Source organism: Camellia sinensis, chromosome 2 (genome assembly GCF_055761805.1).
Source record: "Camellia sinensis isolate YWXY chromosome 2, ASM5576180v1, whole genome shotgun sequence".
Classification (NCBI taxonomy): Eukaryota; Viridiplantae; Streptophyta; class Magnoliopsida; order Ericales; family Theaceae; genus Camellia; species Camellia sinensis.
In genome coordinates, this window is record NC_138962.1 from 146,803,517 (window position 1) to 146,824,946 (window position 21,430).

General features: G+C 33.3%; 1 protein-coding gene across 1 annotated transcript; it reads left to right on the forward strand.

Moving 5' to 3' along the window:
- The first annotated feature begins 13,488 nt into the window (after positions 1-13,488).
- LOC145819136 (serine/threonine-protein kinase STY46-like) lies at positions 13,489-16,516 on the forward strand. Its single transcript, XM_082913095.1, has 4 exons — positions 13,489-13,659; positions 14,833-14,928; positions 16,283-16,363; positions 16,472-16,516. Exons 1-4 carry the CDS (start codon positions 13,489-13,491, stop codon positions 16,514-16,516), a joined length of 393 nt encoding a protein of 130 aa, XP_082769221.1.
- The last annotated feature ends 4,914 nt before the right edge of the window (positions 16,517-21,430 follow it).

Here is a 21,430-nt window from a genome sequence, read left to right on the forward strand (position 1 = left end):
GTGTCGGTGTTTAAACACAATTATTGGGCTAGATTTCTTGTTTTGTGTTTATTTGATTATTGTTAGATTATAGCGGAATGTGTTCAATCAATACCTGATTTTAATAGTATTGCATCATTGTAGGATGTAATTAAAGTTTCTTTGGATAGTTCACGTACACCAATAGTCCAATTGGCGGAGGGACTTCTTATCAGTGACGATTAGTTGTGTGAAATTGATGGAGTTCCAATTAGGCCCGAATATTGCAAGTCTTTGTCTTAAAAGCAAAAAGCCGAATGCTCGTTTGAAAACACCATCCTAGGGAACAGTTGGAGAAACTGTTGGCAGATACATTGTGTGGCGCTCGATTCATGTATATGTTACAATCTTATTAATTTATTTATTTATTGAAATAAATATCAAATTTTTTATATTTTTTGTAAGCTTGAAATTGATTATATTGTAAATAATATATATATATATATATATTTTTTTTTTGTTCCTTTTTGCAGATGCTACCTTTTGAGTACGTGATGATATCTTCGCATCGATATTGGAGCTTACTGTTGATTGTAAAATATATAAGTTTTTTTATTTGTACTGTTGATACTTTTGTTTTAGAATCAAATTTGAGTTTTTGAATTATCAAAAATTTTTAGTATTGTTGAAGAATGTTTTATATATTTTTGTAAAGAATGTTTGGTTGACACTGTATTGTTACAGGGTACATATATATTATTATTCATATATATGATTTTGTGAATGTGTGTGGATGTATTTTATTTTAGAAAATATTAATAATTTGTACAATGAATGAATTAATAAAATATATATTTATTTTATGAAAATATTTTTTTGCAACAGTAATAAACCGTCACTAATGTAATCATTTTCTTGCATTTTATTAGCGACGGGTTAACCTGTCGCATATACATATTAGTTCAATTCTTTAGCGACGGTTTAAACTGTTGTGAATATATTATTGATTTAATTCTATTTTTCGTGACGTTTTAGACCGTCACTAATAATACTCTTAACGACGTTAATTGTTGTCTCTAAAAAAGTTTTGGGTGATGGCATCCTAAACTGTCGCTAAAAGTTATTTTTCTCCCTTTTTTGTGTAAGGTTAAACTGTCACAAAAATCATTGATTTGTCGTCGCTACAAGAAAGTGACGGTTTGTAACCGTCGCAAATACTTTTGTCACGCCCCCTTCCGCCGCCGCCACCCCCCCCATTTCCCGTCGCTACTCCTTCACAAAAAGTCTTTTGAGACAGCACATGGACCTTTTGCGACATTTGAGATCGTCGCAAAAGGTCCGGTTTGTAGTAGTGTGATTTGTGAAAAGATAAATTGGAACAACAAGAGATGGGATATTTCATTGCTTAAAGAATAATGCAGTTTTTTTTTTTTTTTTTTTTTGAACATGTCCCCATTAATGTGCTACTAAAATTGGGAAATGGAATGAGATTTCTCTTTTTGTTTGATAAATGGGTAGAGATGGTATCATTAATGATTTCATCATTATGACTCATGAGTATGTCATAGAGAAGATTTTGTTTGTATGGGAAGAGGAAGACCATCATGAAGCATGGACACTCCAAAAATGTTATCGTACTCGTACTGAATACTTACTGGGTACTTGTACTCACACTGATAAGGCTGCATGTGTACCGGGTACTCGAAATACGTACCGGGTATTTTTTATATTTTTTTTGACAGTTTGGTACTCCGTGGGTACTTCATGGGTACAGGATGAATACATCGTGAGTACACCAAGCTATGAGACATTGGTTGAGATAAGTTTAATTTATTAGAGTTCTGATTTATTTGAAATTGCAAATCCTTTGCTTGATGTGCTAGAGATAAAAGATATATTATTCAATGATGATGTTTATGGAAGTGAAAACTGAAATTTCAAAGTTTCAAATTTTGCTTAGCTTGCTTTTTTTGGAATGAAACTTTATTTTGTAATTTCTCCTATTTAATGGTATTAAAATAGTTTATAGACTTTGATTTAGCATTAGTATTGTTGAACTATGATTTCTCTTTTGATTTTATAATTTCTCCTCTTAGTTTTGCTATTTAACTTTGATTTGTAAATTGAATCTCAAACTATAAATCATAAAAAATAAAAAATTTATTGACGTACCCCAACTATACCAGTATCTTAATTTTTTTAGGTTTTTCAGTATCAGCTTACCTGTACCCATGCTTCGTTATAGGTTGTTTGCAAATGCTGCCACAGGTTGATCAGCTTAATGCCAATCAATGGATCAATTAATTTGGAGGGCGGATCCATTAGGTAACTTCTCAGTAAAATCTTTACATAACCTGTTTGCCTCAACTCCATGTTGTATTAATCCCACAATAGACTTTATGTGGAAAAGCATTGCCCCGTTTAGAATTGTTGTTTTTGATTGGCTAGTCCGGTGCAAAAGGATTACAATTGATGATCTTTTGATTAAAATGAATGCTCTAAATGAATCCTGTTCTAGTCTCTCTTATATTTGTGGGAATGAGTTACTCTGTAGAAGATCTTGGAAAATTTGGGGTGATTGTTTCTTGGTGGGGAATGGAATGGTTTTGTTTCTCATCAATTAATGCCTTACTTGATTGGTGGTTTGGAATCAAATTCAAGAATGTCTAAAAGCTCTTATGGGAGGCTATACTCATCCATGACAGTCTTTTGGACCATTTAGAAAACCAGAAATAACCACTTCTTCAATAATGGTGTAGTTTCTTGGGAAAATGTTTTGGAGTTAATTAAAGAGAAAGTTGCAACTCAGGCAAAAGGACATTGAAATATCCCTTGCTATACAGTTGCTGATTTAATCTTAAAGATGAAAGAAGTCAGAGGCCTACACTTCCCTTTAAAAGGTGAAGGAAATGGGGAACATTCATTCTTAGTCCCATGTTTGGTTACACTTGTTAAGCTACTAGAGTGGAATGAAAATTCTAAACCAAAACTGATGTATACTAGTAGGAATTGAAAACAATACTTAACACGGTAATTTTTCATGTTCAGTAAACTGAAATGAACCGTTTAATTATCAGACACACTTTCTTCTACAGAAAAAGGAGTACCTAAAAATCGAGTTAGTTGGATTAGTTAAGATTAAAAATCTTACGCTTGATTGGTTAAAAAATCCAAATAAATGAGTTATCTATCTCGTGTGGACTCAGCTAATGTCTATATATAGCTCTCATAAAGTCTGTGAGTCCATAGTGTATGGTTGGTTTTGTGGCTTATTTTTGTTACTAATGTTCCCCGTATATCAGTGACCAGGTTTTGAGAATTAACTTTCAAAAGTTTATAAACATAAAGGAAGAAATTCACAGAAATCATCCAAAATTTTGGAGCTCAGCATCATGGAGAAACTTTACTAGATGCGGTCTTAGCAGCCGCTATGAGGCATTTGGCTCAATTGCCTGTGTTTATGTCATTCATGGTTGTACTTAGCATTGTTTGGAAAGGCTTTTTTGGTTTTCATGGTTAATTGAGAGCCGTGAAAATAGTGTAATTTTTTTAAAAAAAAATTATGATGCTTCACCTATATTTCAGTACTAATTTTACCCTCTATTATGTCACCTTTAGTTTCGTTTCTTTTTCAAGCAGTTCATTCAGAGTCTGAGCTAGATAGGTAATGCCATTGAGATATGGGTTTTCACTTTTCCATGTAAATTGTAAAAGTAAATTTCTAGTTTGTATACTATTGTGACGTGGTGTTTATCCAACTCAGGTTGTGTCTCTTTTAAGTTTCAATTGGCATAGACTGTGTGGACCTTCTTTCATATTTTATAGCATCACGACATGTAACATTGTAGAAACCATGAGTTTGATCAGTAAATCCTTCAGATTAGTTATTTAGGTCTCTCTGCATTTGTAGAAGTTTTCCCAAAAAAATATTTGCTCTATTCTCATGGATGCATACAAGTCGCCACCAATACCAAGATTCTGATGCGCTATGCAGGAATGTACTGATTTCTTTTGAAATCCTTGAACCTGGAATGTACAAAATTTCTTTATTCATCTAGAAGTTTACACATTACAACTATATTATAAGCAAAATAGCCTTTTAAATAGTTTACGAATATGTTGGCAGACCTTATAGTGACAGGAGGCTCATGCACTAAACTGCATTTTTTTTTTCACATCTATGTGCACCGCACAGAACAAGATAAAGCAGTTTTAGATGTTGCACTGAAAGTTTGCAATATATATATATATTTTTGGTCTAATCGTCTTTTGAGTTGGAATTGGTCTCTGAAAATCTAGCATCAAAACCTTTGTATCTTTGGGTTGTAATGTGCTGTTGAAGAGCATCAAGTTATATTGATATCAGTCATATGGAAGCTCAAAACAAATTATGTTTGAGGCATTTGTGCAGTCATCCTCTTGAGGAATAACTAAAAAACATAGCATCCACAAAAAATTTTATTTTTTTTTACTTTTTATCCTCCCATTTGGTCTCATTTGGTTATTGAAAGCTGAAATTGTCATATTCATAAGAGGCTAGCTTTTTCAGTGTTATGTGAACTGCCTTGTCTTTGCAAAAATTTAATCATCTAAAATTATTATTCAATTTCAGATGGTAGTGAACTCCAAATTCCATGAAGTTAAATAATTTTGGATAGAGGGATGTTATATATCACTTAAATATTTCACTAATTTTTTTCATTTCCTAAGTGACTTCTCATATGACTCGATGGGTTCTATCATTGTTTAAATATGATGGGTTCTATCTAGAATATATACACATGTCATTTATTGCATCAATACACATAGAAAGTGAAGTAAAGGGGTAAATAAATGCATTGATAAATATCATTTTTGTCATCACACGATCATGAAGTTAACCTATTTAGAAAACTAGCCGTGCACTTCATTGTTTCATTCAATCTGAAAAATTAGGTCCCTTTCTATTTGCTTCTAAAATTTTAGAGCTGTAACCCAAAAATTTTAAAAATATAAAAAAGGAGAAAAAAATTATAGGTACAAAAAACTATTCACAAAAATATGAATTATTTTATTTATTTTGTCCTTTCCTACTAAGCATGAGCACGAGTCTCTAGAGCATTAAAATCTCCCCTGAAGTCAAGAAAGTAAAAACCTTCAGATGCATGCACCCATCCCAACTTTAGGCAGTCTGAGTGTGTGGCTCAGAACCAGATTCTTCATTAAAACTGAGGTTTCTCATTAACTTAAATGTCTTTGCTTTGCTTCAGCAAATTGTCTCCCATCGGGATAAGCTCCCCTCTATACCTTCATCTCTCCATACCTCCAATTTGGGCCCGCACCGATAATCCGAACTGTCTATCTCGTACGTTTCGTAATAAAGGTCATCCATGCAAAATGACTATCCCATGCTCCATCACCCTTCATACAGTTTCCCAAAATCTCTCATTAAGATCCCATTAATAAACACCAATAAAAAGCACCAAATGGCATTTAAACATACCCATAAGACAAAAGGAAACTATGACAGTCACAGATATTCATATTAATTGAACACTTGTAGTTTGTTCCATTTTCGTTGAGTGTATGAAAACAATATAAATAAATAAACAGTGATCAAGCACAGATAAAAAGAGTTCCAATGATGCTGATCAGATATATATATATATATATATATTTAAAAAAAAAAGGTTCCAATGAAGACAATAGTTGGTTTCTTCTTTAATACCTTGTACTGCTTTTGTAGTTTTTTTGATGTACTCAACAACCAAATCTAACATGTATGTTGTGTTTGTTTGCTGCCAATTACAAGAAACAGAAAGATCACATGAGCTCTCTTAAGATTTACCTAAAACTTGGCTCCATTTTTACTAATAATTTGTTAGGTTTAAGGGTGAAAAAAGAAAAATGTCAATGCTTTTACTTTAAAATATATATATATATATATATATTCTACTCTTATTTATCATATGTCCACAAACCATTAATTCTGATCATTTTAATATTATTAAAAGAGAATTCAATGTAATTATATCAAACTTATTATATGGCAACAAAGCATGCTACTCCTTGTTTCTTTTTATTTTATTTATTTATTTATTTAAGGTAAGTTCAATGTCCCAAACTCTATTCTGAGGTCAAAAGGGAAGTTATGGCATGGTGTAGTTACTCTCAAAAATATCGAATTTGCATCATCATTCTGCAAACATTAGAAATTCTAAATTTCAGGTCATTGAACCTTTTTTGAATTGGTAATTACTGAGCTATTCTGAGTGCAATCATCTTGCTCATTAAAATTACAAACAACGAAGCAAAATATGAAAACAGTATAAGAACCCATGACTTGCAATCTGTCTAATCACTTTAATGGACTGAAATCAGTCACTAAGTATTTCATAAACCACACATGACGAGAACGAAGCCCCAGTCGATGAAGATATGAAGAGGTCAAGCAAAATGAAATTGAATAGTAGAGAGATGAATGAAAAACAGAATGAATACAAAGAGAGATGAAGTGGAAAGGAATAAAAAAAGCGAGATCAAAATGATAAACTACCATCACAATTAATTAAGAACCAAGATTTAAATAAAAATAATAATAATAAAAAGAGTATCATCTCAGTTATTTCAAAAATCAAGATTAAATTTTTATTCACGCTTTATAAAAGTGAGATGTTTTTAAATATAAATGTGTGATTTTTAAGTATTATTGTAGTAGTGATTTCACACTTGATTTAATCTCAGCTTTCATTGAGAACAATGCTTCAAATGGTGGAAATAAGCTTTCAACTAAAAACCTGAACATTCTTTTATATTTCTTGCCATATAAAATTACTACCATATATGATCAGAAACATTTTTTGTTTGCATTTTATCCTTTTACGATTAACCTGTTAAACATTCTTATTATGGATTTTGGACTTATAACCCACTGTTTGTTATAACCTTTAATCAGTGCGTTAAAAGTTCAAACCCATTTCTACCTCAATTTCATTACAATTTCACAATTAGAAACTTCGGGTTTTCTGCAGGCCCTGGCCCTGAGATTTCCGGGACCCATAGCTGACAATTAACTAATAAATTTTTGGGGCCCTTCTCATTTTTTTTTCATTGAATAAAAAAAAAAATTTTTTGAAGGTAAAAGACAAAAGATTTGTGTCAAAATAACAAAAAAATACCTAGCATTACATTACAATAACTAATAAGTGTCGCTTGATCCTCGCTCTTCTTGCATTTTTAGAAGTAAATAATCAATCATACTTGCATAATCTAGTTTTTTTGCAAAATCATTTTCAATGGATAACAATGCTAATTATTTTAAATGGGTCTTTTAATTTTTTAATGGGTCAATTTATTTTAAGTTAATTTGGGCCTTCCTTAATTTTTTTTTGATTTAAAACATACCTAATATACTACACTAAACTATAATAGGAGGGGACCCCTTTTTGGGTCTATTTTCAATGGATAACAATGCTAATTTTTTTGAATGGACTTTTCAATTTTTTAATAGGTCAATTTATTTTAAGTTAGTTTGGGCCTTCTTTAATTTTTTTTGGACTTAAAACATACCTAATATATTACACTAAATTATAATAGGAGAGGCCCCTTTTTTGGATCTATTTTGAAAGGCTTTAGGCCATGGCCTAGTAGGCCTATGCCCAGGGCCAGCCCTGGTTTTCTAATGCTTTTAAACCTTTTAACCACTATCAACATTTTGTTTTTATTTAGAATTGTTCTAGCAAGAGTTGGCCTATTGAACTCACTCATCCTTTCAAACATCAAGTATAGAAATTGAAAAATATTACATAGTTGAGTAACATTTTTTTTTTTTTTTACTTGTGTTTGTTGCTTGCATTTCATTTTGATGGAAATTATGCCTTCACATGAGTATTGTAGAAACGGTTGGAAAATCTAAATAGAATATACTATCAGAATAAAATACCAAACTAATAATAAATAAAAAATAAACATTATTATTTTGATAATCCGAATTGTTTATATTGTAAAGTTTGTCGAGTATATCATTCATATAAAAATCAAGTTAATCGTATATCGTTAATCCCATGATGAAGTCCTAATTATTTTTAAAAAATTATTAAAATCATATTAATCGTTTATTTTTAACAAAAAAAAAACAATTATGTTCTTTTTATGAGGCTATAGATGTCCAATTTACTTGATTTTTACATAGATGATCTACTCAATGAACCTTACAATATGAACGGTTCAGATCATCGAAAAAGACTTAGAACACGGCGTCAATGGGCCTCACGGCAAGAATCCCAACTCCCTAAATAATGGGACAGAAGATTGATACAACAAATTAGAGTGAAATTATTCATTGTCCCAGGGGCAAATCTAAGTGGTGTCCAAATCTGAATATTATTGGTTGAAACAGTGGGCCTCATTACTTGTTTGTCTCCTTTAAGGAGACAACTAGACACTTAATGCTCCTGAACTATCAAATAACTTCTTGGGACAAGTGATCCCAAGCCATGTGGGTATGACGACATTCATGTTTCTGCTTTGCACTGTTTGCCAAGGCTTTTTTGGTTTTCATGACTAATTGAGAGCCTTCAAAATGAGAAATTGTTGTATGTCAATAGGGTGCCACATGGCACTATGTTTCACCAATTACAAATATATATGTCTCTTATTATTCTCCAGACACCCGATATAAATGTAGTGGACCCTTTTTTTATCCAAAAAAAAAGGATGCTCTATGGTGTCGTCACTGCGTCCGTGGGCCCTGACTCCAGGGTAGTCGGTTGCCGATCAGATTTAGCCCAACCCATAGAAAGGGACCCACTACCGAGGCACCAACGAAGCTCAGCTACAAGCCACAGAAGAGCCCAAGGTCGATCGGAGTATAGTGCGAGGTGTCAAAGAGAGCCAGCTAAAAAATTCGGCCGTTTCACACCTTCCAAGATTCAAACTTGGGTCACCCCCGTAAAGAAAACTATGTTATCCACTAGGCCACCACCCCCGGTGGTATAAAGGTAATGGACCTTACTATGAAAGCCAATCATAATAATAGAAGGTATTACATAGCATATGTATTCCATCTGCATACAAAAGTACTACATCAAAATAGTACTTTGGTGATTTTGATGCTTGACCTTTAGTTCAGCACAAATTTTACCCTCTATGCCATCGAAAAATTATTGGTTGGTCTTAGCCAAACTAAAGGTTACTGTGGTTCTATTACAAGATACAACTAGTCTTCAGCAACTAAATGAAAATATGAGAGAGAGTTTTGAAATGAAAAGAAAATGTATTGATGATGGGGAGATGGACAGTCGAATAAAGTGTCATTATGATGTGAAGATGAAAGGTTGAATTAAGTAATAGTAATTATGGTGTGCAGGTAAAAAGTTGAATAATGTGTAAAGAAGGTGATAATGATATTCGGCATGTTTCAAAAAAAATGAAAAAATTGTTTAATATTTTCTGTTAAGATGATAAGGTTGTGTAATACTCCAGCTAATAAAAAGAAGAAATCTGTTTGGGAAAATGCTTTTTATAATATTTCAGCTGGGTCGGGTTTCTTCATTTTTTGATCTATTCATCATCCAGCCGCAAAAATAAAAAATCTGCAATCTTAACTCGTGGCCTACTAAAATGGCGGTCGAAACCGTCTGTGAGTTGTCTATCCGGGTTGGGTTAGTCGGGTCGGATGGATCTTTGAACAGCCCTATCTCCAACTTTCATTGTATAGATAGTATAAAGTTAAGCTACAATAATCAAATATGTTAATGAAGTTACAGACACTACAAGAATTTACACATTTGGCGACCACTTTTGCCGACCAAAAAAATTTTGGTCGCAAAAAAATGACATTTGGCGACCAAATATTAATTAGTCGCGAATGATCATTATTTTTGGCGACCAAATATTATTAGTCGCAGAAAGTTATATTTTGGCGACCAAAAAATGAGTTGGTCGCAGAAAGTGGTATGCTTTTGCCGACCAATTACAAATTTGGTCGCGGAAGGTCACATATTTTTTAGCGACCAAAAATTTGGTCGCGAAAAACTTATTTTCAGCAACCAAAAAAAATTAGTCGCCAAATTAGTACTTTTAGCGACTAATATTTTAGTCGCCGTTGATTGAGATTTAGCGACTAAAAAAATTTGTCGGCAAAAGAACCTATTTTTGCGACTAATTTAAGAGTTTGGTCGCCAAAAGTTTTGGGGGGAATTTGAAACGTGGGAATTGAATTTCAGAAAAAAAATTTCAGATTGGGATAATTTTCTACTTCACACACTGTTGATGCATCAATCGAACCCAGATTGGGGTAATTTGGTTTAACTCGTCTCCTCCCATTCCCTCTCTGTCTCTCTCTCCCTCTCTGTTCTTCTTTCCTACCCTCCCTCTTGCGCTCGCTCCCGACGCTGGCCTCGATTTCTGCCTCTCCCCCATTCTCTCTCAGTGTCTTCAAGTCGCAATCCTCCCACTCGCAAGGTAGGGTTTCCGATTGTGAATCGCGACACTGTGCTTCGATTGGGTCACCGAAGGCTAGGGTTTCCACCACCACAGCCACCGTCATCATCATCAGCTTCCTCAAATTCTACATTGACGCCGCTGTCTTCTCTTTCTCTCTCTGCTTCGAACCCCCATGGGAGCTCTCCGGTACCTCTCTCCCTCTCTCTCTCTTTTTTTAAAGGTCTCTTTTTTGGTGGAAGAAAATCTTTTTGAGGTTTTGCAACATAGTATAACAAATTTCCCCCCATTGAATAGCACTAAACTTTTTACAAGCCTTCTTTCCTCTACCCTTTGCGAAACCAAATCGAAAATGTCACTAAGATACATTAGTAATTTCAGGAACTAAAACTCCTCAATTACCAAACACTTGCATTACCAATTGCCAAAACTCTTGAGCACCTTGGATTTGCAAACACCGGACGAGTTCTATAGTTCTGTACTAACAAGATGAATGAAGTAACCTCTAACCTGCAAATCAAAAACCAAGTTAACAGAGCCAGTGACGAAAGAATCTATGTACTACCCATGTTTGGCAGAGCAGACGATGGAGAGACAGCTTCAAAGTGAATCCAAGAACCAAAAAGAAGTTATAGGACTGGTATGTCAGGGTCTTTCCTGGGTTGCTTCTGCACTGAGGTGAAAGAATTTAGCATACAGGTATGCTTGGATTGATGGGAATTCAGTTCAAATGACAAGGGTTGCAAGCATTCCAATGCATTTCTAATAGCAGAATCTGAGCCAACTTACATGTAAGGAGTTCATGCAAATTTGTCTGAGTTTGAAATGAATAATGATTGCCCACAACTCCTATGAATCAATGAGATTTGGTTCAGCAATGGAAAGCTGCAACTAGAAGACAGTTACCGGTGTTAACTGGTGGATATAGTGGTTTAGGCAAGATCATGCATCAATTAGTTGTACTCTCCTATCAGCAAATGCATGAAGGTAAGAAAATTGTTGATCCTTTTCCGATGTTAGGAAGCTGCAAACTTATAATGTCAACATGGATTTACTAGTTTGCAGGCAAAACACATTTTACAAATCCATACCCTGCCTAAACCAAATGCAACAAAGCAAATAAAACAATTGGAATCATGCATACACCACCTTTTGTTTTGGATGTTTCTAAATGCCCATTGTCACAAAGAAAAAGTACTTGTTACGATTCTGATATTGAAATTTGATGATGCTTCTGAAAATGGTTGGCCAAACTAATTCATGAGATTTTAGAATTTAGGGCTTGATATAGAAGAATGCTAGCAGCAGAGATTTAAAGAAATTTTTGCAGAAGTAGAGAGAGTGAGATTTTGATCATCAGTGCTAAGGTGATCAATGATTGGTGGCCAACATTCAATTCCACTGGTGGTGCCAATTCTTGAGAAGGGAGAGAAATGACACAAAGATAGTCAACAATGCAAAACTGTCTTATGAAGATCGATGCATTTCATTTTCCACATTCAGTTCCTCAGTCACAGCCTTCACAGGTATATGACTTATCCTATGCTCCCCTTACTTTTGCTTCAAGATGTTTAATGGCCATCTCTATTCATCTCAATTTCTGTTCCATGAATCTACAGTGGAAAATGACTCCAGTCAAGAATGGAGGAAATAGAAGCATAGATAAAATTGCAATTTCTTGTTTTAGTCTTTGTTTTGTGCATTTCTATAATTGCTTAAAATATTTGTAATAGGAATTTGACAGATTAAGTTTGAAGATAGTAGACTCCAACAGACATCTTTTCTTGTTGGTTACACATTTACTAGCATACATCAAGATGTATATATCTATATCTACAAATTTACATATGTAGTAACTTACTCACATCGGACATATCATGATTTATCTGTCAGTGATGTTAGGAACAGAACAATGGAGTAAGAAAATAAGTATATTCCTAAGGGCCAAGCAAAATCAAATTGATATCTGAATTCATCATCTCACTCCCGGATAGGATTCCATTTATGAGCCCAGATGAGGAGAATAATGTTGAGCATCAAAGTCACCATCCAGTTGAGTTTTCACTTTTGACCAAGATGTGGAGTACGAGACACAAGCTGCCAGGTTTATGATGAGGGCAGCAACTATGTCACAAAATAGAGGATGAGGCAAGTAAGTAGGAAGCAAGCAAAATCTTAGGGCAAAGAAAGTTACATGCTTATTTGGCATGGTTAAGTTTTGCTTTGGCATAGGGAAAAAGTTGTGATTTTGATTCATGTGCTTTGCTAACTGGCAAGCCTTATTATGATTCATGTGCTTTGCTAACTGGCAAGTTCCTTCCACTCCTATGAAGGTTTTCTCCAACAATATGGGAAAGAAATCTGAGCCCGTCATAACAAAATGCAAGGAGAGCGAAAACTGGACAAAAGTTACATTTAAGCCTGACTTAGCAAAATTCAATATGACTCATCTTGAAGATGATGTTGTTGCCCTGATGAAAAAGCGGGTGATTGACTTGGCGGGATGCCTTGGAAAGACTGTGAAGGTTGAGCTTAATGGGCAATGTATTCCAATAAAGTCTTTTCTTGACTATGTTAATCTCTACCTTCAATCTGCCTCCAAAGCCAGACTAGATGCCCTCCCAGGGTTTTCATTTCAATATTTATTGATTCATTTTACTTCTCATAATTCTAATCAAAATATCTAAAATCCAAATATTTTCCAATAACTGATTTTGGAACCTGATCATTTTGTTTTCTTTTGAGCCAAACTTGTCTCTTCATCCTGTGCTTAATTGAGTGGATGGAGACATTGGCTGGATGTGCTGCATTGCACTATATAGTTTACCAACTTAATGCAATGCACAGGAATCTTATAAGTTGCTTACTATTTGTAATGTTAATTCACTTGCCCCTCTCAGCTGCTGCATTCTAATTTGATGTGTTGATACTGTTTTGTCTTATGTATCATTACAAGTTTCATTGAAGTCGACAGCTTCTCACAGTTTTTAACTGCTGGAAATAGTTTACGTACATATTTTCCTGAAATGTTTGTTTATCTATTTTTGTGCAATAATTCTTCTCTCCCACTGAAAGGGAATTTGTCTTCTCGTCTTGCTTGCAGAGTACATGCCTGGAGGAAGCCTTTCTGAATATATACACAAGAATCACATTGTCTTGAATCTCCCTCAATTGCTTCAGTTTGCAATTGATGTCTGCAGTGGAATGGAGTACTTGCATCAAAACAACATAATTCACAGGGATCTTAAGACAACAAATTTGCTTATGGATAATGACAAAGTAAGTATTTTCCAACATCATGATTAATTTTCCGTTGTTATCTCCTAAATACCAAGTATATAAATTTTCAGATGTTTAATTGTTCCAGCTGTTTTGCTGTATGTTGAAAGATGATTTACCTTTAAATCAGAACATTGGGTTCGTGAAAACTATTACTGTTCATTACATAAACAGTTATTATGTCTAACAGGTATAACAGGATTCATTTGTGGCTGTTGGCTTTCCTAGAGTTAATAAGTAGAAGTTTATGGAAATCTAATTTCACCATGAAAAAGTAAGACTAAGGGACTGTAGCATAAGTCACATTTTACAGAAAGTCTGCGTGCATGGTCACAGTTTGGTTTATTGTATCTTCAATTCCAAATGGCAATCTCATGTTCGCATGTATCACTATTCTTTTACCTTTTTTACTTATTTTATTGTTCTATGATTCCCTCTCTCTGTCTCTCTTATTATTATTATTTTGGCTAGGTTAATGTAGGGGGTTCGAAGGGTTATGCTAAAGATGTTCTAAAAATATGACTGAAGGGTATATCATGATAACATTGGATTTTTTGGGTTAAAAATTAAAGGATTTCTTGGTATTATCTTGAGTTTAATTGGGCTTAGTTTTTCTATTGTTGATGATCTTTATATCCTCATATCTCCCAAGTAAATTAAGGCTATGTTTGGGTGGTAGGAATTAAAGACAGAATGCGATCCTATTACCAGGAATATTGATAATAATAAGATTCTGAGGTTAATGAAATTCTAGTGTTTGGATTGGTTAAGAATTTTCTTATGGGAAATGGTAAAATTTTAAATAATGTGTGCCCATGTTTCTTTTTTATACTTGAGTGCTTCAAATATGTGAGATTCTCATTGGGGTTGTGCAAGAATGAGGTTCTGCTTAGTGTTGTAACCCCATTTCACCTTAATAAGGTAACTTAGAATCACATTTCACGTCATACATGCAGTCAAATGGAATAAAGGAGACATGAAATGAGATTCCTGTTATTCACGCAAAAACATAGCCCAAGATTGATAGACCATCATGCTTCCTTGCACTTCTGCTAATGCTATTTGTAGTTTATGAATAATTTGACATATGTGACGCGAATGGTTTATAGGCACTAACAACATTAATGATTTGTGACGTTTCTTAATCTATGATTTCTGTAATTGTGTCTCAAGGTTGTTAAGGTAGCAGATTTTGGCATTGCTCGGTTCCAAAATCAAGGGGGTGTGATGACAGCAGAGACTGGTACATACCGATGGATGGCCCCTGAGGTTGAACTCTCTTTCGTTTGCCTATGTCTTCTGCTTCATTAGCTTGATATGGTTGAAGATGAGGGATTGTGTGTGGGTGTTTTCTTTAAAATTTCTTTTTCTACCTGGAGCTCGGAATCCTAATGTTAATTCTCATTGTAAAAGCTTTCTTTAAAGTGTTTGTGCTTCATAGACAATCACACTAAAAAGTGAGCCAAGATTCAAAAACAATCAGGAAAGTATGGTTGAACATGCCCTAAAAACCGTAACATAAAAAAATTTAATTGGACCATGCAGCTCCATCAATGCACGAACAGTTTACACTAATCAACGATTAAACCATCAATCCAAGTCTCAAAATAGAATGATTTTTATGAAATTGCCTGGACCATTTGACCCGCACCCAATTTTACTACATACTGCCTGGTCCAGTCCAGGTTCTAAAACACTGCCATCACCCATTCTCATAATTATTCCCCATTTAGCGTTGTTGCAAATTATCAATGTCGACCAATGATTGGAGAATACAAGGATCTATTGCAAGCAACTGGGTAAGGGGGCTAACTTAGTCAATAGATAACTCAGGAAAGCTTTAAACTGTTCGTGCATTGATGGAGCTGCATGGTCCAATTAAATTTTTTTATGTTACGGTTTTTAGGGCATGTTCAACCATACTTTCCTGATTGTTTTTGAATCTTGGCTCACTTTTTAGTGTGATTGTCTATGAAGCACAAACACTTTAAAATAGGGGCCATAGCAGTGTCTGACACGGGGACATGTAGGAGATACGCCGAGGACACTTGTCTAAATCTAGATACGTCAAGGGAGACGGGGACACGGCAGGGACATGCCATTTAATTAATTGATTTTTTTTTTTTTTGCAGGGAACACGCATCTCCAAATATGGATGATCTATTAATTTGTTTAAATGTAGTGGTTTATATATATATATTGAATTAATGTTAGTTTTTATTAATTTTGATTGTTTGGTAACATAATATTAATCTATATAGCAAATATATATAAAAAATAATAATTTGCCGTGTCCCTGTTCCTATTTTTTTGAAATCACCGTGTCCATGTCTGTGCTTCATAGTGTATTGACATTGCAATTCTTTTATTTCCATGAATTATGCACATCAGTTAACTTACCTCAATCTGTAGTATCATTTTAAATCTTCTGTATCTAACAATGTTGATGCATGCAATACTGGGTTGAATTTTTTGAGAAAACTAATGAAGTGCACTTTGTTTGACACTAGGTTCTGGACCTGTGTCATAGAATTGCGTGACGTTAACCATTATTTGATGTTGATTTCCTAGTTATTTACTTCTTACTTTGATATCATTTCTTACTTTGTTTCTCCATCAAAAGGTTATTAATCATCAACCATACGATCAGAAAGCAGACATATTCAGTTTTGCTATTGTTCTGTGGGAGCTTGTCACCGCTAAGGTATTTCCTCAATTAGCACCAAGCCTCAAATACCACTTTTGAGTATTTAACTTCTCAATTGTGAAGATAAAAAATCTTGTGAGATGATGATTATTTTTTGTGATGCAGGTTCCATATGATACGATGACTCCTTTACAAGCTGCCCTGGAGTGAGACAGGTTTGGTTGTTTGTATATCAAGTTATATCATAAGATAAAATATATAATTTACCATATTTTCTTTTACAAACTTCAGTATATTATCTTTAAATTACAGCATCAGTACTTCCAATTTTAGTCTTCATGAAGTTATAAATGAATATTTTCGAGTGTTTTAAAAGTTCTATACTTTTATCATCGTCCCTGCGAGATTACATTGTAGTTAAAAGCAATAATTTTACATTACAAACTAAACATACATCACAAAATAAACAGAACTTATAAACAGTACACAACAGTTTATAGACTTAGTAATAGAACTAAACAATCATATATATCATGCAATAATACAGATTCAGTGAATCAAAGCAGAAAATATAATAGAAATTTGAACAGAAAGATGTGGCTTGTGAATCTCTGAGGCACGGAATTACTGTCCTAAAGTCACTGTTCCCAGAAGCTAACAGCCACTCATTTGGTGTTCACGTCCACCAGGAGGAAAAACAACCGTCCGAATCGAGTTGTCTAGAAAACACAGACTAGTGGGCAAATTCTCTTGAGATGAATCTGTGATCTCTTTCAAAATATGAGTGTATTGGAATATCAGTGTACTACTTTGTACTTCTGTAGCAGAAATACTCTATATATAGGAAAAACTTTTAAACAGATGAGAATAAAATCTGAATTAATATAAAAATTTGTAACATATTTGTATGTCAAAACTGTTGTGATATAAAGCCCTATAAAAAGAGCTGAGCTGACTGAAATAGAATGGAATAAAATTAGGGTTCATTTGGGAATTGGCTTTTTTAGTATTTTTTTGACTTGGTATGAAAAGATGTGCAGAAAAGTAGAGAGAATGAGTTGACTTTTTGACTAATTTAGCTTGTTCCCAAACAAGGCCTTAGAATAGTGGAACTGGAATTTGGAAATAGAACTTACGGCCGACCACAGCAAAGAAGAGTAGATCTAAAACAGTGAAAACAGACATGAAACATAGGTAGTCACTACTAATCAAGTAAATACCACTAGTTGGCACGACTCATGACTAATCAAGTATGCCAAGAAGAACAAAAACATATATGTTCGATGTGTTCGATGTGACTTATTTTTCCAATCAACGTGGGACACGAAGTTTTGAAACTCTTAAAAACACTTCGAAGTTCCAATGAACTGTAGCAAATGAAAACAAGACTTTAGTGTTTACATTGCTTGACATATACACACAGTTAAGTTGGTAGGATTGAGAATGTCATGTTATGGCACTTCATCTGGTGCCACATTTCTGTGTTGCGTTAACTAATGACCACATTTTGTTCCTTAGTTTAACTCATGATGGGAAACATATATATATATATATATATATTTTAATTAACGAAAGTTAGTAGTTAGTTGTTACATTAGTATCTTGGGGAGTCGAACTCTCACCCTCTCCTTGCAAGTACTTAATTGTTGCGCCCTATTAGAACCCAAGACCTCCCTTTAAGAGAGACTTGGTGGCCAAAGAGCTAGCCAAACACTAGAACTCCTTGGTTGATGGGAAACATATTCGATCTCATTAAGCTATTACTGATTCATTGATGTGACGTTCAATACATTTACATATTAAATTTAAAAATGAGGCAGCCAAACCAAGTCATGCATGAAGATATTATGGATTTTCAGAGTATTTTCTGTGACATCCTGATGCTTAAGCAGAAGAATTAGGAGCTTTAGAAGGGAACGCCCAAGAGATGAGATTAAACATCTAGTTTCAGACGTAGTTTTATTAACTGGAAGTAAAAATGAATGAAGAAAAATAAAAAATTATGTCGTTATCTTATCTGTGATGACATCATTCAAATAGAACAGTTGTCTTGGATAATCTTTGGATGCTACTTGTTTTGAAGTGAGAGTTGATGCTCAATGTACTATCTTGGTTTGCAACCATCCATTAGGTTAAAAACTGGACATATATACAAAGTTCGTAAAATTACTTGGAGGGACAACTTCAGCTACAGATTTGTAGGGTTCCGGAACATAATATTACGTGTTTAGAAGACAACTAGATATGAGTGCAATGCACCCTTTAAACAGTCTTATATCAACTTTTTATTAGACTTAATTAATAAGCGTCTTAGATTCGATACTGTAATTCAGGCAAAAAGGAAAAAACTAACACAAAATATTATCGAAAAATGATAAAATGAAAATGTGAAATTTTTTGAAATTGTGAATAAAAAAGGTCTTCTGTGGATAAAAATAATAATAAAACAAATAAAAAAGAAATTTCAACTCCAGTACGAGCTTTTTATGATTTCCCTGGTTGCAATTTTGTCTACACGGATTGAAGTAATCACCCACACCTTTTAACTTTATTTATATTCTATTTGCCAGGGCATGAGACCGGATCTTCCAGACAATACACACCCCAAGTTCCCTGATGCTGTAAATTTGAATTATGTATTGTTTCAATTTGTTATGCTAGATAGATGTGACTTGTGAATGAAAACTTAGAATAGTTGTATTGTGTCGAATGTTAATGAATTATGTATTGTGTCGAATGTTAATGATTCAGTTAATTTGAATGATGCTTTAAAATTATAGGTTTATTATGGATTGAATGAATTATTAGGAATTACAGGTGTATTGTTTTCTTGCTTTGGCGACTAATTTAGTAGTCGTGCCAAATAAATTATTTTTTTTTGCAAAAAATAACAATTGCCGACCAAGAGTTTTGGTCGCAAAAAATACATCTATTGCCGACCAAAACAGCTCTTGGTTGTGGAAACTCACTTTTGCCGACCAAAAGTTTTGGTCGCAAAAATTAACAAATGGCGACCAAAACCTTTTTTGGTCACGAAATGTCACGATTGGCGACCAAAATTTTTTGGTCGCGGAATGTCACCTTTGGCGACCAAAACTTTTGGTCGCGGAATGTCACCATTGGCGACCAAACTTTTTGGTCGTTGAATGTGATAATTGGCGACCAAACTTTTTGGTCGGGAAAATATCACTTTTCGCGACTAAAGTGTTTTGGCGACAAAATAAATTAGTCGCGGTAATTAAATATTTAGCGACCAAAAATTTAGTCGCGAAATCTAATTTTTGCCGACCAACCACAATTTTGGTCGCGAATTACTTTTGCCGACCCTCAATTGGCGACCAAAGTAGCGACTAAAAAAATTGGTCGCGGATAGCTTTTGCCGACCAAAAATTGACTTTTAGCGACCAATTTTTTTGTTGCTAAAAGTGTTAATTCTTGTAGTGAGATGTTAACATGAAATGTTTTCGTTAGCTGGTGTTAGATTAGTCCTTATTCATCCCACATTGGAAGCATTTTGTTTTCCAGTGCTTACCCAAATCCCTAAGTATAACGACTCGAATAATACCGCTTACGGAAAACATACTATAATCCATATTTAAATGCTTTAAATCAAATTAGTTATCTTATAATATAAAATTGTTAACTAAATGGTTGGAAAAGAATATGGATAATAAGTTTTGACCATATGAGCTTCCTTGTCAGTTGATAAAAGTTAAAAAGTAATCACCTACTAAATTGTCAAAGTAAATATATTATATATGTATTATAATTTAATAATTATATAGTATTCTAGAAATGGAAATATGAATTATTAAGATGGCATGTTTGAATATAGATATAATGGTAAAGAATTTAAAAGAAACATGTGCGATTAAAATTATGAGACTTAAACAAGTTGGGTCAATTTTAAGGAAAACATTTAATCTGTTTGGTTCCGGTTTTTCAAAATTACTTTTTTGAAAATTTTAGTGTTTTTGTTTGGTTAAGTCTAAAAATCAAAAAAAGTTCTCAAATTTTTTTTTTTGGATGCACACTTGGAAACATAAATGTGATTCAATGTGACTTGTTCTTTTTTGTTTTCTTTCTACTTTTTGATGTGACTTGTTATCTTTTGTTTTGCTTTATTTATTTATTTTTTTTTTTGGGTGTTGCTGAATGGTTCCAGCAAGTTGACCGATGTCCAATGTGGCGGAATTTTAAATTTTACGTTGACACAATATTCAATGTAGAGGGATTTTAAATTTAAAAACAAAACAAAATTCAAAAATAATTTTGCATTTGATGTTATATATAAAAGTTTGCAAGTTGGTTACTTAATTTTTTATGCCAATTTGCGATTAAATTACGTATTTTGTGGTTGATATTATGAAATTTTATGATAAAGTCACAAATTTAATGGTAGGTATGCACCCATAAAAGGGTAGATACCAAATTATTTTTTGATACATATACAGTATGTACATATATATACAAAAAAATAAATATGGTAGTATTTTTTATGTGACAATAATTTTTTTTTTCAATTTATTGTTGAATATATCATTTAGGCTGCCCTCTCTCTCTATGTGTGGAGGGAAATTTGAATTTCTTTTCTATAGTCAAATTTTTAGAAACCAAACACATATCCATTTTCAAAATATAGTTTTCAAATCACTTTTTTGAAACATAACTCAAAAAACTAAAACCAAACATAGTGATTTGTACTAAATTTTAATGAATGAAATTGAGCTAGAGGATAACTTCAAACTTGAAATTAAAATATTTGGGCATCTTAGAAACTTTAATTTGATGCTCATAATATTTTAGATGTTCATCGAAAAATTAATGAGGTTAACAGAAATTAGGCAAGCTTAAATTAATTTAATTGGAATTAAATAGGTAATGAAAATTTAAAATTGAATTTGATTAATTAAACTGAATCAAGATTAATGAGTTAATGAATAGAATTATATTAATAAATATTTGTTTTGAATAAAAAATTGAATGATTATCTGATTTAGAAAACATAAGCGAGAAGTTTAATAAGTTTGGTCTAATGAATAAAACTTTTGGGAGCTTAATTAAATTTAAGTGAAATTAGAATAAATCAAGACTTAATTGAGGTTCATTAGATTAATTGACATG